Source organism: Chlorocebus sabaeus, chromosome X (genome assembly GCF_047675955.1).
Source record: "Chlorocebus sabaeus isolate Y175 chromosome X, mChlSab1.0.hap1, whole genome shotgun sequence".
NCBI lineage: Eukaryota > Metazoa > Chordata > Mammalia > Primates > Cercopithecidae > Chlorocebus > Chlorocebus sabaeus.
The window spans coordinates 79,795,106-79,810,582 of NC_132933.1; the positions used below are offsets into that span (position 1 = coordinate 79,795,106).

Here is a 15,477-nt window from a genome sequence, read left to right on the forward strand (position 1 = left end):
TTTTATATTGTTTTCCGCACCTTTGCTCTCAATCTTTCTGTTTATTTTTATTTATTTATTTATTTATTTATTTATTTATTTATTTATGTAAACGTCTTTCTTGGTTCTCATTTTAAAAATACAACCCAAAGGTCTCTTTTGGATTTTTGGTGAGTTTAGCAGATTCACAATTACATTTACTGTAATTATTTTACATTAAGACTTACTCATGCCATATTATTTGGCCATATATGAACAACCCACAGCTCAACAGCCTGAGACATATTTGGAAGCTACAATGAACAGAGCTGGGATGGAACTATATGGGTGATCCTTGTTCCCTGACCAAAGTCAAACTGAACTTGCCAGTTGAGAATTTTCTTATGGATGGAACAAAATAGGACATGCAGCTACTCTTATGCAATTTTGGATAGTAAGAACTCAGGGGGAACTTGCCATAATGTAAATTATGCATATGATAAACATATCCCAATTAGAACAGTGTTGTGTTGGCTCAAGACAAGATAAATAGGTCAACAGAAAAGATCACAAAGCCCAGAGACAGACTTTTGCATGTAGGGAATTTGATAAGCATAACATTTTTTGGCACTGCATGTCAGTGTTGCAATGATGAACATTTGATGGAAAGTACATACTTCAAACCCCCCAAATAAAAAGCCCCACTCCAAAGGTGACCACTCTTAAAAGGCTGACGAGTAGCCCTTTAGACTTGTTCTGTGCATTTACACTAGTATTTTTACCCACAGAAATGTATAATTGAGTTTTGCTTTGTGTTACTAAATAATGGCAATCCTATATATTATTCCTCAACATTTTAAAACTCAAGAATAGATGTTTTTTCACGTCATACCTGTATATCTTCCTTAATCTTTCAACTTACACACGGTAGTTAGTCACAGTGTAGTTTTTAAAAAGCATTCTTACTGATGAATATTTCTGTCATTTTCAATTTTGGTAACCATTATATACAAGACAGCAATGACAATTCTTGCACACATCTCCTTGTGCATAGGATTGGGTGGTTCTCTAGGATTAGGGTCGCCAGAGTTAGCAAATAAAAGTACAGGAAACCCAGTTACCTTTGAATTTCCCATAAGCAATGAATAATTTCTTAGCATTTAGTAAGTGTTTTAGCATAAGAATGTCTCAAATATTGCATACAGGACACACTTATACTAAAAAAGTGTTTGCTGTGAATCTGAAATTCAAGCTTAACTGGGAGTCCATTATTTTATTTGGTACCAATATGAAGGATGAATACCTGTAAGTGAATTTTTGTTGTTGAATGTATATGCATTTAATATTGTACAGCTGATTGACAGTCTTTACAATGGCATTTTACCATATTTGATATTAATCTACTTAAAAGATGGATTTGCTGTATGTTGAGTAAAGAATTGTATCTCTTTGTTGTTTTATGAGTATTTCCCTGATTGCCGGTGGGATCAAAGAATTTTCTTTTTTCGATTCTCCTGCCTCAGCCTCCCGAGTGGCTGGGATTACAGGCACACACCACCACGCCTAATTTTTGTATTTTTAGTCGAGGCAGGATTTCACCATGTTGGCCAGGCTGGTCTTGAACTCCTGACCTCAAGAGATCTGCCCGCCTCAGCCTCCCAAAGTGCTGGGATTACAGGTGTGAACCACTGTGCCCGACCTGAAGATTTTGTTGTTTGTTTGTTTTTTATTATTATACTTTAAGTTCTGGGGTACATGTGCACAACATGCAGGTTTGTTGGCCATCTGAATTTCTGACTCTGGGGAGTAGGTCCATATGTTTTGCCCGTTTTCTACATTTCCTTTACTTTTTTAGAGCAGGCTAGCGTGGGCAGTGTGTGGGGTGGTAAAGGGAGGCAGGGCATAGGCCTACGCTGCTGCAGAGAGAGGCAGAGAGAGAGCATGAGGAGAAGGAAGCTTGAATGCATCACTCAGCCTGAGTATGCCTAGCAAGCACACTGCTCTCAGTTTGGGTCATCCTCTGGCAGTCCCTCTTCAAAAGTGTAAAGCATTTTGGCCTTGGCTTTTCCTCTTTCCTTGGCCTACAGAGGCCCTCTCAGGTCTGTCTGTGGACACAGTACTGGATTGGATAGCTTTTTGGTGAGGTTGGGTGACTTTGTCATGGGGAGAACAGAGAGCAGTTGTGAGCAAATACTACAGTGGGGAGCGATCCAGGGAACAGAGCTCTTCTTCACCTCACAGGCTAAAACCCTCCACATAACCAGCAGTTGGGTTCAGTGGGCAATGTAGAGATGATTCTATAGTACTTACAGTATCTTAATGAGAGTCTGCAGCCAAAGACTCACCAGTTACAGTTTTAAAGAAACTTGTATAATTCCCACTACTGTGCGTTGCAATGATTTCTTTTTCTTTTTCTTTTTCTTTTTTTTTTTGAGACAGAATCTCGCTCTGTCACCAAGCTAGAGTGCAGCAGCACAATCTCAGCTCACTGCAACCTCTGCCTCCCAGGTTCAAGCGATTCTCTTGCCTCAGCCTCCCGAGTAGCTGGGACTACTACCACGCCCAGCTAATTTTTGTATTTTTAGTAGAGACGGGGTTTCACCATGTTGGCCAGGATGGTCTCGATCTCCTAACCTTGTGATCCGTGTGCCTCAGCCTCCCAAAATGCCAGGATTACAGGCAAGAGCCACCGCGCCCGGCCCATTGCAATGATTTCTAATGCATATCTCTTGTTTCTGTTGTCTGCATTTTCCAGGCTTCTTTAAATATAAAAAGCCCTTATGGAAGAAAAACCATGTGAATAATTTGATCGATAATGACAAGACATTTGATGCAATTTAAAGTACATTGGCAAACAAGAATAAGAGGAAAAAGATGAAGGAGAGAGAGGAGGAGCTGGCGGCAAAGGTGAAGAAGAAAGCCTGCTAAAAAGTTTGGTTTACAGGGAAACATCTCCAGGTTGATAAGTGGTATGTGAGTAGGGGCCCAATCAAGAGAGAGAAACCATGCAGGTTATTTGGACAGAGCACAGTGAATACAAAACATAGCTAAGTGGTAGAAGGAGGTTTCCTACTAAAAGGCGTAAAAGAGAACTTAGAGAACTTTAAGGGGTCCAGGAGTAGCAGTTGCAAGAGAGCAGCTACTGCCTCTAGGATGAGGAATAGCAGGCAATAAAGGAGTAGGAGAGTTCACCGTCCCTCCCGAGCTGAGAATCAGACCTCTTTGAAGAGGATGTGGCTGCCAAAAGAACTTGCAGCCTGCCAGTGGTGTGGAAACTTACCAGAGAGTGTGGGCCTTTGCTGGTCTGTGGAAGAGACCACCAAGGCAGGAAGGTGGTGGGCGGTGGTGGTGCATGCGAAGGCTGGAGCTGCTCAGAGGCAACTGATAGTAGGGAGATCATGGTCTGGAGGTGCAGCTGGAGCTTGCCTGCACTGGTCTCTGATCTCCTTCAGTGAATATCATCAAACGTGAGACTGCTACTAGGAGGAGGGACGAATTTTCCTGCTGGGATTTGTAGAGTCACCCCCAGTGCTCTCTATGGCCAGAGCCTAACATTCTGTTAGCTGGCATAGGATAAAGATTCACAAGGATCACCTCTAGTGTGACAAAGCAGGGCAAAGAAGGAGTAACTTGGACTTGACAGATAATATGTTGATAAATGTCACAATCGGTATCCGAAACCAACAACATATTTAGCCCCAAATGAACAGAGTACTTCCCGCGAAGAGCAGGAACAAGGACAACAAAAAAGTTTCACATCACCGCTATTAGCTAACAGGGTACCACGGTCCTAGTCAGCGTGATAAGAAAAGGGAAAATGAATATTGTATTAACAATATGCAGAGACTGTGATTGCCTACCTAGAAAACGTGTGAGAATCCACTGAAAAAGCATTCTGATTAAGGAGCGGTGATATTAAGATGGCCATATGCCCCAAAGTATACAAAACCAGGAGGCTTCCTGTATCTCAGAAATAAGTAATTAGAAGACATAATGGGAAATACACAATTCATAGCAGCAATGAAACTAAAAAGACTGCCAAACTTAAAGACAAACTTAAGAATTATGCAAAAGGTATATAAAGCAAACTAAAAGGTGACTGAAGTATTCTGATTAAAAAGCAGAATCAATGGAAGAAGATGAAGAACATGCTATATTTTGTGGCTGAGGAGCCTCCATCTTCTCATGTTAGTAAGATGTTATTTATTCTCATAGCAAACTATAAGTCCTAAGAAATTCTAGTTAAAATTCAAGCCAGGGATACTTTTTTTAACTTGAAAACTTTGATTTTGAAGTTCTTATAGAGGACAACATTTTCCAAAATATTTTGAAAAAATTTTGTAAAAGAAGAATAGTGAGGGGGGAATTAGTTCTACTCACACAAAAACAATTTCTAAGTCTTTACAGCAGAATTAGCAATAACAGAATTTAGATCAATGGAAGAAATTTGAAGTGCAACCGTGGACATTATATGGAAATTTAGTACATGTTATTGCGAGGTATAACAATTACTATATAAAAGTCGACCATAAGCCGGGCGCGGTGGCTCACGCCTGTAATCTCAGCACTTTGGGAGGCCGAGGAGGGCGGATCACGAGGTCAGGAGATCGAGACCATCCTGGCTAACACGGTGAAACCCTGTCTCTACTAAAAATACAAAAAATTAGCCGGGCCTGGTGGTGGGCACCTGTAGTCCCAGCTACTCGGGAGGCTGAGACAGGAGAATGGCGTGAACCCGGGAGGCGGAGCTTGCAGTGAGCCGAGATTGCACCACTGCACTCCAGCCTGGGCGACACAGAGAGGCTCAGTGTCAAAAAAAAAAAAAAAAAAAAAAAAGTCACCCGTAATCCCAGCACTTTGGGAGGCTGAGGAAGGCGGCCTTGAGGTCAGGTGTTCAAGACCAGCCTGGCCAACAGGGCAAAACCCCGTCTCTACTAAAAGTGCAAATATTAGCCAGGCGTGATGGCAGGCGCCTGTAATCCCAGCTACTCAGGAGGCTGAGGCAGGAGAAGCTTGAACTCAGGAGGCGGAGGTTGCAGTGAGCCGAGATCGCACCACTACACTCCAGCCTGAGTGACAAGAGCGAGACTCCGTAACAACAACAACAAGAACAACAACAATGTGACCGTTTTCTTATGTGTGAGGAGGTTGTGCTGGTTACTGTCTAGAAAGGTTACGATGAAAGAAAGGAATGCTAAATTGTACCACATAATACAATAAGAGAACGCACTTGCTGCAGTGGAGGAGTCTTCTTGCTATTTATTTGCAGGCTTCCTAGCGGCTGACCTCAAAGCAGGAGTCCATTTAAGGTCCTCAAATCTCGGATGAGAGTTGAAATGGGAGCGCGCTCTGTAGAGAAAGGATGAGGCGCAGAGACATGGGAGTAAGAGAAGTAAGAAGAGGATGTCATTATGCGAATGGTGGTTTGGAAAGTTAGATTACAATTAACAATAACTTTCCAGACTGTGTAGGAGAGAAATAATACACAAGAGAACTGATGTTGTGCACCCCAGATCCACTGATCATAAAGAAAAGGAAACATATCTTCAGTTCTCCATGGAGGTCACTTGTTTCCCGGGTCCTTCCTCCACATCTCGATGACCACACGGTGCAAGCAATGTAGATACAATATACACTATAATAAGGAAACGAACGCAAAGGACAACTCACTAAGTGGTTACTCTAGGCCAGGCACTAAGCAAAGCAACTTCAGGTAGATGATCTGAAGAGGAAGCTGCTGAGGCAGCCGCTGGACAGAAATGCCTATGCTCTTAGGGAGTATTCTCCACAGGAGAGGAGGGATACGAAGATAATCCAGAATGATCGGATTCATCACAACAGGTAACAGTCATTAAGCGCTTCCACTGGGCCTGGCTTTTAGGCTTATGGTCTCTTTCAAGCCTCACATGAGCAGCCCTACCTCTGGGAGCAGCGCCCCCGCATCCCTCAGGCTCTAGCCTGCGGTACTGTTTTCTGCCAGAAGAGGCACTGCGGGGCGGCGCCCGCCCATTCCCACAGCTCCGGGAAGACCCGGGCGGCGGAGGCTTAGCCCTCTCCCTTCCCGCTTCCTCCTCTTCCTCCTGCCGGTCTGAGGGCGGCGGTCTCCGACTCAAGACCCTGGAGCTCCGGGTCTTCTCAACAGCCGCCGCAGCAGCCGCGGCGACGTCACTGTCCTCGCGGCCTGGCACACAGCGCTCAGGCCGCCGAATGCCCGTGGACGCGCATCTCTTCCCAGAGTTCCTGCTTCCTGGGCCAGCCAAAGCCGCAGGTGAGAACGTCCGCGGTAGAGGTGACACCCAGGGCCTGCGGGTCTCAGAGGCCCCGTGGCCTCCTCCACTCCTCCTTGCCTAAGAAACCCCCATGGGGGCGCCTGCAGCGGGGACACCAAGTGCTCCCCGGAGCCCTGGGAGCACTTCTTCTGAGGCGTGGAGCCCCTGCTCAGGTGCTTCTGAAAGTTCCTTTGTGGACCCCAGAAACCCCTAGGCAACTGTCTGCCCCGCTCCGTACCCCCGCCGCCCCCGCCCCCGCCCCCGCCCCCGCCCCCGCCCCCGCAGTATCCCGCGGGCCCCCAACATCCCCGATGCGCATGCCCAGGGACTCTGTGAGCTAGAAAGTAGCTGAGCTGGTGCAGTACCTGCTGGTTAAGAACCGGAAGACGGTGGCGATCAAAAGGGCAGACATGCTGAAGTATGTCATCAAAAGGTACAGGAGCTTCCTCCCTGAGATTTTCAAGAAAGCCTCTGAGCTCCCCTAGTTAGTCTTTGGGTTCTATCTGAAGGAACTTGATTCAGCAGAGCCCTCCTATGTCTTGATCAGAAAAATCGATCCTGCCCTGGTTTGGGGCCTGACAGGCGACCAGGGCACACCAAAGACCCGGCTCCTGATGATTACTCTGGACTCCATCTTCATGCAGGCCAGCTGTGTCCCCGAGGAGGTGGTCTGGGAGGTGTTGAGGGTGTTGGAGGCACATTTCGTCTAAAAAGCATTTCGTCTTTGGGGAGTCCGTGAAGCTCATCACCAAAGCTAGTGTGCAGCAGAAGTATCTGGTGCACAAATAGGTGTCCCACAGTAATCCCACGCTCTAGGTATTCTTGTGGGGGCTCTCAAAGGAAACAAGACAGATGGAAGTCCCGGAGTTTGTGACCAAAGTGAAGGACACCCACCCCAGTTCCTTTCCGTGGCAGTAAATGAGGCATTGAGAGAAGAGGAGGAGATACCCCGTGCCCGAGATGGCAGCTACCGTTGGTGACGTGACAAGTGCCAGTGTTAGTGCCAGTTCCAGTTCCAGGGCCTACGCCATGGCTGAAGCAAGCATCAGCACCTGCACCAATGCAAGTGCCAGTTGCCAGTGCCAGGGCTAGAGCCATGGCTGGAGCAATTATCAGTACCCGGGACAGTGCCAGGATGGTTGCAATCTCAGGCTAGCATCAGGGACTCCTGCCAGCAGTGAAGGCTGAGGCTGAGTCTTCACTTTGTTTTTCTGTGGGTAGTCAAAAGGGCCCCACAGCAGTGGGCGCTGGGGTCCTGACTTTTCGAGAGTCGAAGGGTAGAGTGGGGTTAGGGAGAACCTGCCGCCCATGGTATCTGTGTTCCAGTTCTGTTTGTGTTTCTCAGTGATTTAGCTTTCAATTTGCATATTGCAAAGTTTTGTTTGCCTTAATTAACTTTTTTTATAATGACGATCAATTTACAGGAAGTAAACTGGTTAAAACTACATGATGGCAGAATTGTATCAAAGTTGAAACAAACGCCATCCTTAAGCATTTTTTCAAAATCCTTTGTTCCATAGACACTTGATTGAGTACTTAAGTTGAACATCTAGTACTTAAGTTGAACATTGGTCAAATGTTTTATTTTTCTCTGTTTCGGTTTTAGCAGGAGAGATTTGCTGTTTCATAAAAGAAATTGGGAGACTATCTCATTTTATGCCTGTAACTTATTATAGCATTGGAATAAGCTGTTCTTTGAAAGTTTGAGAGACTTTACCAGTACAATCCTTCCCCCCCTCCAAATATAAAAAGATAAAATAAAAAGCCAGTCAGTGTCTGTTGCACAAAATTACAACCGCTCTCTGCTTGTATTTGCCTAGTTCTCCAGAATGTAGGGAAAAATAAAAATTCAATGAATTAGACACCTTGCTCATCGACTCATTTATTCAACATACATTTACTGACTACCTACTATATGTGAGGCACTGTGCCGGGCGCTGGAGATACAGGAATGCACCAGACTCAGCCTCTGCCCCACATCTGAGAGTCTAGATGGGGCTGTCATGTAAGTAAATCAGCCAGATGTGGCAGTTTGGTGTATTAATTGCCGGGATGAGGATAAGGACCAGGTGGTATGGGAGCCTAGAGGAGAGACACGTAACCCTGGGTGGTGGATGCCTGGGAACAAGGAGGGCTACCCTGTAGTGAGATGCCATCTGAGATCTGAAGCTCTGAAGGAGTAGTAAGTGCGGTGTGTCCCCGAGGCAGGGTATTGTGGGCGTCGGGAACAATCCATGTTCTTCAGTGGAACTGGAAGGTTAGAATTTGGGGAGAATGGGGAGAGACGATCTGGGGGTGGGGACCTGTACAGGAGCCATGATCCTCAGTTGGTGGACTTCACGGCTGAGAGATTAAAAAATAATAATAATAAAATAAACGTGTAGTGGAAAGTGACTCTTTGGAAAGCAGCTACTCTTGGCTCTTGGATGAGCCAGAGAAAAGACTCCACCTGTGGCATGCCTAGAAGCTGTCCTGGACTCTTGTCCCTGTGCAGTTTCCACAGTGCACACAGCAGGTGCTTTATATTCAGCATCCGTAAGGAGCGATGGGCAAGAGGGTAAGTGTTGCCCTCACCGGAGCTGATTCCCAGAAGCCACTGAGCAGATGTTCGCCCCTGAAGCCTGGGAGAGACAGAGCTCAGTGGGTTATATGACTACAGTTAGTTGTTGTTTTAAGAAACAAAGGCCTAGATGTTAGAATGGATAAGTTATCCTGTTTATATCGAGGGAAAACTGTTTGTCTGGGTGAGAGATAAGTCTAGACTAGCCTGGAGCAAAGCCAGGAAGAGGCTTGATGGCTCTAACCTGATTTGGGGGGCCCAGGAAGCTATGGAGGTTTCCTGAGCAGGGAAGGATCTGATGAAGGCCAAACCCTACCAAAATTACAGTGGCCAGCACCAGCGTGGTTTTCAAAGGACCAGTGTTCTCCATGCCTTAGAATGGTCCTGGTGGGTATAGTGATCATAATAACCAGCCTAAAATTATCTTCAGTTCTTAGAGATTGACGGGCATGTTTTACATCCCTGCCCGTTGGCCTTGCACAGCCTTTTTGTGCCCTTCGTCACAAACACCGTGGGATCCTGGCACCAGTTCTCTCAGGGCCTACCCTAGGATATGTAGGATCCAGATAATATTACGTTGTAACCCCTCACTCGCATTCCTCTGCTGGCGTCAAGGAAAGGCTGGAGGTGGTGGTGGCGGTGGTGGTGGGGTGGTGCAGCGGGGGTGGAGGTATCATAATATGAAAACATGCAATCTGAGGTGAATGGGGAAAGGGTTTTGGAAGGGCTCTGTCTTAGTTTGGGGTGGGGATAGTGGGAGCCGATTATGTGTACCTCAATCTGAGGCCTTTCCTCCAAATCCCAAGCCACCTGCTCTCCATTTGAAGCCAATAAACATTGTCAGGTATGAAGGGTGTATGCATTTGGGCAGGGAGAGATGATACTTTTTCTGCGTTGTTACACTGAATTGCCCTCCTCAAGGCCATAGCAAGATACCTGTGGAAAAAGCACTGTCTATAGGCCACAGTCCTAACAGGTACTTAGGAACAAGCAATGCTGTCCCATGACTATAACCACATACATGAGCCCAGATACGTATATATGTCTTAAGCTCCTCTCCATCTCCAACAGCCAACCCTATCCCAACTAAATAATTTTCTCAAGAGGTGTAAAAAGATCTTGACCCATAAAACCACCAAACACTTCCAGATTTATTTCAGTCTTAATGAGAGAGAAGCAAGAGAGTGTGCCAGCAGGGAGGATGGGTCAGCCTCCTGTGGGAGTGGGTCCTCGCGAGTGTTGCTCTCCCCTGGGCATGCTGAGACACTAGAGCTGCCCAGCCTGCAAAGCCGAGGAGCCCACTCTGGGAGCACCAGTGGGACTCAGCTCCTCATTCAGAAAGTAAGCAGATCAAAGTAATTTGATGTGGGCCCTTCTGAGGGCCTCCCACCCATTACTGTGTGTCTGAAAGGCCCTCGGTCTCTCCATGGACCTTGGTGATTGCTTGTGTTGCAATTTCTAACAGGTTAAAGGAAGAAGTATGCTGCAACCCCCTTTGCAGAATTCTCCTGCTGATACTATGTTGCAGCACATATCAAGGTCACCTTCGGAGGGCAAAAGAAAAAAAAATGAAGCCCTCCTCTTATGAAAACGAACAATGCGCAGTTGGAGACGAGGCCGTCTGTTGCAAGGGCTCTCTGTCTTGCGGTGGTGTAGGGGGGCCTGGGAGCTCTTTGTCAGTATAGGGTTTAACGGCTTTTCTGAGATCCACAGATTCTTCCTCCACATGACCCTCCCACCTCCCCCCCGTAAACACCGCCCAGTTTTCCTGAGCTATGAAGATCGTGTGCATTGCTAGGGGAAAGAGAGATGTTATTCCGTCCTCATTCCTGCATGTAAGTGCCTCACCAGGGTCAGAGCCGCCAGCTGTGGAAAATTCACCATTAACTGGCCACAGCCCATTGCCACCAGGACCTAGTAACAAGCAGCGCTGCCTCGAGGAGGAGGTCGGACAGCCTAACAGGGCTAAGGAAGATGCTAGCTCTCTCCCTCCACAACTCCACGGCCGCCAAAGCTGACCACCCCCAGTTCACCCGACGTGTTGAAAGTTCCATCAAATGCCACAAAGCAAAAACAGTCAAGCGTGCCAGCATTTATTTCAGGCCCGGCGACCGGGACTCTGCGGCGAGTTAGGGGCATGGAGCATCAGAAGGGGCTTGGTCACCGTTCACGGCTCTGTGTCTGTGGCTTCGGTGGTCTCAGATTCTGAGTGTCCGGTATCCTCCCCTAGGGAGGAAAGCAGAGTGACAAGTAGACCCTTGGGAGCCTTGGGGATTTCTGGCTTGGCCTGAGGTTCTCTTGGTGGAAGAGGAAGGGGAGGCGGATGGGCTTGGTGGTGAGCATTGAGAGAGGCAGGGGTTGGCTCCGAAGGAGCTCTGGCCTGAAGTACTTGGTGAAACATGCCAGGGCTCTCTGGAACCGGCTCCTCCAAGACCCTCGCAGAAGAGCAGGTTCCCTGGGCAAGGCTGTGCCACTGGATGGGTCCTCCATGGCGTCAGACACAGCCACCCATTCCTCAGCGTCTTTTTGCGGCCCTTTCACATTCTAAAAGCCAGAATAAATAGCCAGATCCTAACGGTCCGTCCCATCCCTGGCTTCCTTCACCCCATCCAATAACTGTTGTGTGCATCTCTGGCCCTCTTCCAGGGGCTGGGGATGCAGCAGTGACCTGCACAGACCAAAGCCCAGCCTCCTAGGGGACATTCCAGAACAATGGAGGGAAGCCAGACTCACCAGGTCAGCAGGTGGAAGGAAGGGAGTGAAGATCATGCTTCCGGGAGTGTGTGATGTGCCGGTAGGGACCAGCAGGACTTCATTGAAGACACCGGCGAAGCTCATCACTCTGCCGGATGTAAAGAGGCCGAGGGTCTGCCCCCTCCACGCCCCATTCAGCCCCTCTGCCCCTGCCTCATCGTCCCTCCATCCTACAGCCTTGTGCTCCAGTAGGGGATACATTTTTGGTATGTCACATTCGGTCTGTTCCTGTGTTTCTTACTCCCACTCCTCCAATCTTTCTTTCCTTTGTTTCTTCCTCCTGGCCCTCCCAGCAGGCTCGAGTCACGTTTCTGCTTGCTGAGCAAAACAACCCCGAGGGTCCTCCTCGAGAGAACATGATGCGTAGAGGTCTTCTACAGGTAGTTCATTGTATTTGGCAACGAATGATTCATTGCATGCCAAGGTCGCCCATGGTCCTGGTTTGCCATGAGTTGGGACCATTCCAGTTTTAAAACTTAAAGGCCCCTGTCCTGGGAAAGCTCTCAGTCCCAGGGAAACTGGAACGGTTGGTCACCCTGCTTCATTCATGTGGACACTATTGTCACATTACTGTGCACTGTTTTTCTCACATTTAATAGTTGAACCTTACAGATGAAATTGTAAGAGTGATCCTGATACATAAGACGTAGACATTTATGAGTAATCGATGTGCATTGAAGGCTCTTTATATCTTCATAGTGTGGAGGTAAATGCAGCATTGTGTGTTTGCCCCCTGAATACATATCCACTAAAAGCCTATGATTGGACCTCAGCCATCACATCTGCTCTTGGGGTGTCACCCCAGAGTTCTAGATGGACCCAGAATTGCAGAGAGACAAGGGCAGGGGAAGGAACCGGGAAAGAGGTTAACATGACCGCAGATGCTGCAGATGGGATTCACACGAAGATGTCCTTCCCAACAGCCAGGCCATCGCTGGCTTTGTAAGGTAATGGGATGATCAACATTAGAGGTGTTGAAGCACAGCCTGAGCGGTCACTTGTACAGTATGCTGCAGAGAGGAGGGTTCAAATGGTTTCAGACAGCCCTGTGATTCATAGGATTCGTGTGCAAATCACAGGTAAAGAGCCCTTAGCTTTCATGTAAAGACATAATTCCCCCTGATGTGTACAAAATCCTGTGAATTTCCAGGCAAGTGTTGTGAAATACTTAGAAATTCCTCCAAGAAGTGAGCAGCTCTCACTGTCTGTCCTATCTCCCCTTTCTCTCCTTGAATCTACCCCAGTTAGATTTTCTCCTACACCACTCCACTGAAACTTAGGAGTTAACTGAGCATGAAGCAATGAACAAGTGCAAGTAGTGTTTCTTATAGTTGTATATGACTAGCTCTGTGATTCGAATGACCAAACCAGCAAGTTGTGTTTAAATGCTTGATAAAAGCTGGGTTTAAATTGTTACCTTAAAAATGGATAGAAATGAAGACCCAAATAACTACACTGTCATCTCCCAGCACAACTTTCATTCTCATATAAAGAAAGTCATTTTCTAAGTAGGAAGGTTGTTCCAAAGTGCTGGAAATTCCCAGGAAGAAAGGCCCAGATTTTGTGGAGCTTCCACCTGTCTCCTTGTAGACGCAGCCAACTGCCACCAGGTGGCAGAACAAGACGAGAAAACTGCCCCACCCAGTCCCTGAGCCCCTTCTGCGGCAGGTTTTGGGTGAGTTTTCTCAGGGGCCGGAATCAGTCCTGGGGAACCATCCCAAGGATCTGACCTCTTAAGATATTCCAGGGTGCACCCAGGGCCTTGTCCAGGGTTTCTGACATCTATGATGACGCTTAAGGCAGTGACATCGATCAGCAGGGCCTCTGGGCTGGGAGACCCAATTCACCTCCTCCTTAGTAACCCTGGGATGTGGTAGTAGGTGGCTTTAGGCAGGATGTGGGGCCAGTTATATCTGTCAGTATGTCAAGGTAGTGACATCTGTGATTCTGCAGGGACATTTGGACAGCAGAGAATCAGAAACGCCAGAAAGTGAGGGTCTGCAACAAAAATCCTTGCCAACTGCTGTAGACTGAATTGCGTTCCCCCACTCTGCAATTAATACATTGAAGCCCTGACCCTGTATGGGACTGTATCTGGAGCTAGAGCCTTTAGGAGGCAATTAAGGTTAAATGAGGTCATAAGGGTGGAGCCCTGCTCCAACAGGATCAGTGTCCTTATGAGAAGAGACGCCACAGGGCTCATTGTATGTGTCATATCTCGAGGTAGTGACAACTGTGCTTCTGCAGGGACATTTGGGCAGCAGGGATGTCTCCTCTTCTCTGCACTGCATGCACCCAGGAAAGGCCACGTGACGTCTTAGCAAGGAGGAGGCAAACCATGAGGAGAGCCTTCAGCAGAAACCAAGTCGGCTAGCACCTTGATCTTGGACTTCCCAGCTGGCAGAACTGTGAGAAAATAAATGTCTGTTGTTTAAGTCACCCAGCCTGTGACATTTTGTTACGGCAGCCCGAGAAGACTAATATACCAACCTAGCGATTTTTCAAAGAAATGAGACCCGGGCTGGCCCAGGAGGCCAGGCTGCTCAGTCCCCGAAGCCTGATGGCGGGTGAGGTGGACAACCCTGTTGTCCCGCCCAGTAACATTTCCTTTTCTTTCCGAATCTCCTTTGAGAAAATAAGCTGCCTCTGTGCAACTGCCTTGAATGGACCCAGAGTTCTGCAAAGAATCAGGGAGGGTCTATGAGTGATGGTGATAAGACCCGCCCCACACCACCCTGCAGATGGATGGGATTTATATTGAGAAAGGCTACCATGTCAGCCCCCAGCTTTATACCATGTCTCCCTCAGCTGAGATTAAACAAGTGTGTAGGGATTCAAGAAAAAGTTGATATTTTAAATTTGGAGTGGATGTTACAGGGAGTAGGGGTCAACTGGATTTTGCCAGCCCCGAGACTGAACTGGACAAATTACAGGTAAATTATATGTGTGAAAGCACTGGGTACGTGAGAGGATCTCAATACAATTTTGTTGACTTGCAAGCGAGTTTCGCAGAAGCTCCTGCAAGAGGGGAAGTGATTCTTATGATTACAAACAATAACAGTTTCTTTTTATTAAAGACCTAGTAAGTACAGGTATATCACCTGTTTACAATATTGTCTTCTTTATGCAAAGAATCTTTGTGTACGAAAACAATACAGATAAAACGGTAGTCTCCCTTGTCTACCCCTCTCCGTCATCAGCCCCTCAGTAATGGTTTAATATGTTTCCTCAAAAATTCCTCAATCAATGCATTTACATACACATACATGCACTAATAGAAACCTATGCTTGTCTTTTATGGGGCCATAAGATACATACTGGCTCATGATGCACGTATTATGTGGCACTTGATTTTTGCATTTTACAGCAAGTCTGGGTGAACTTCTCCTGTCAGTTCATGGAGAACTGTCTCATCATTTTTAACTTCTACACAGTGTTCTAAGTGATATGCCATAATTCTTTAACTACTTTCACACACAACGACCTTCACATTTTCCCCCAGCTTTTAAAGTTCTCAAAAGTTTTTCCAATATCTTTGTTCGCAGAGGATGTGTTGCCCTAGAAGAGATACACAGAAATGGAATTCTGGCACAAAACCCTACAAATATTTCAACACTAAGTAACCATTGATAAATGGATCTGAAAAGAGGTGGCAGCAATTTCTTCTCAGGAGCAGTGTAGGATAGTGTTCATTGTCCTTCACCGTCTCTCTTGATGTTATTTGTCCCTTGAAATATTTGCTAATCTGGTGGTTGATATATGAAAGGTTTTAAGACAAAGCCTTCCTTACAGAATCTGTGAAGGTCCAGGACTGGTCATGTCTGCAAGCCCATACTCAGATGTCGCCTCCAGTGGGCCGGTTGGGGAGAGGCCGAGAAAGGCCCAACAGAGTACAACAGAGAGTGACAGGAGGAAGTTTCGGGGTCCATGAGAAGG

The 15,477-nt window shown here is 46.9% G+C and overlaps 1 protein-coding gene across 2 annotated transcripts in view; it reads left to right on the top strand.

Annotated features, from left to right (window-relative positions):
• The first annotated feature begins 5,620 nt into the window (after positions 1-5,620).
• The window catches only part of LOC140710854 (doublesex- and mab-3-related transcription factor C1), a 70,917-nt gene continuing 61,060 nt past the window's right edge, over positions 5,621-15,477 (top strand). For both annotated transcript variants that reach the window (XM_073013564.1, XM_073013565.1), the window contains exon 1: positions 5,621-6,226. Coding sequence is in view for 1 of the 2 variants with exons in the window: in XM_073013565.1 (XP_072869666.1) it covers positions 6,166-6,226 (61 nt within the window). In the remaining variant the exon portion in view is untranslated. The remainder of the gene's footprint in view (positions 6,227-15,477) is intronic.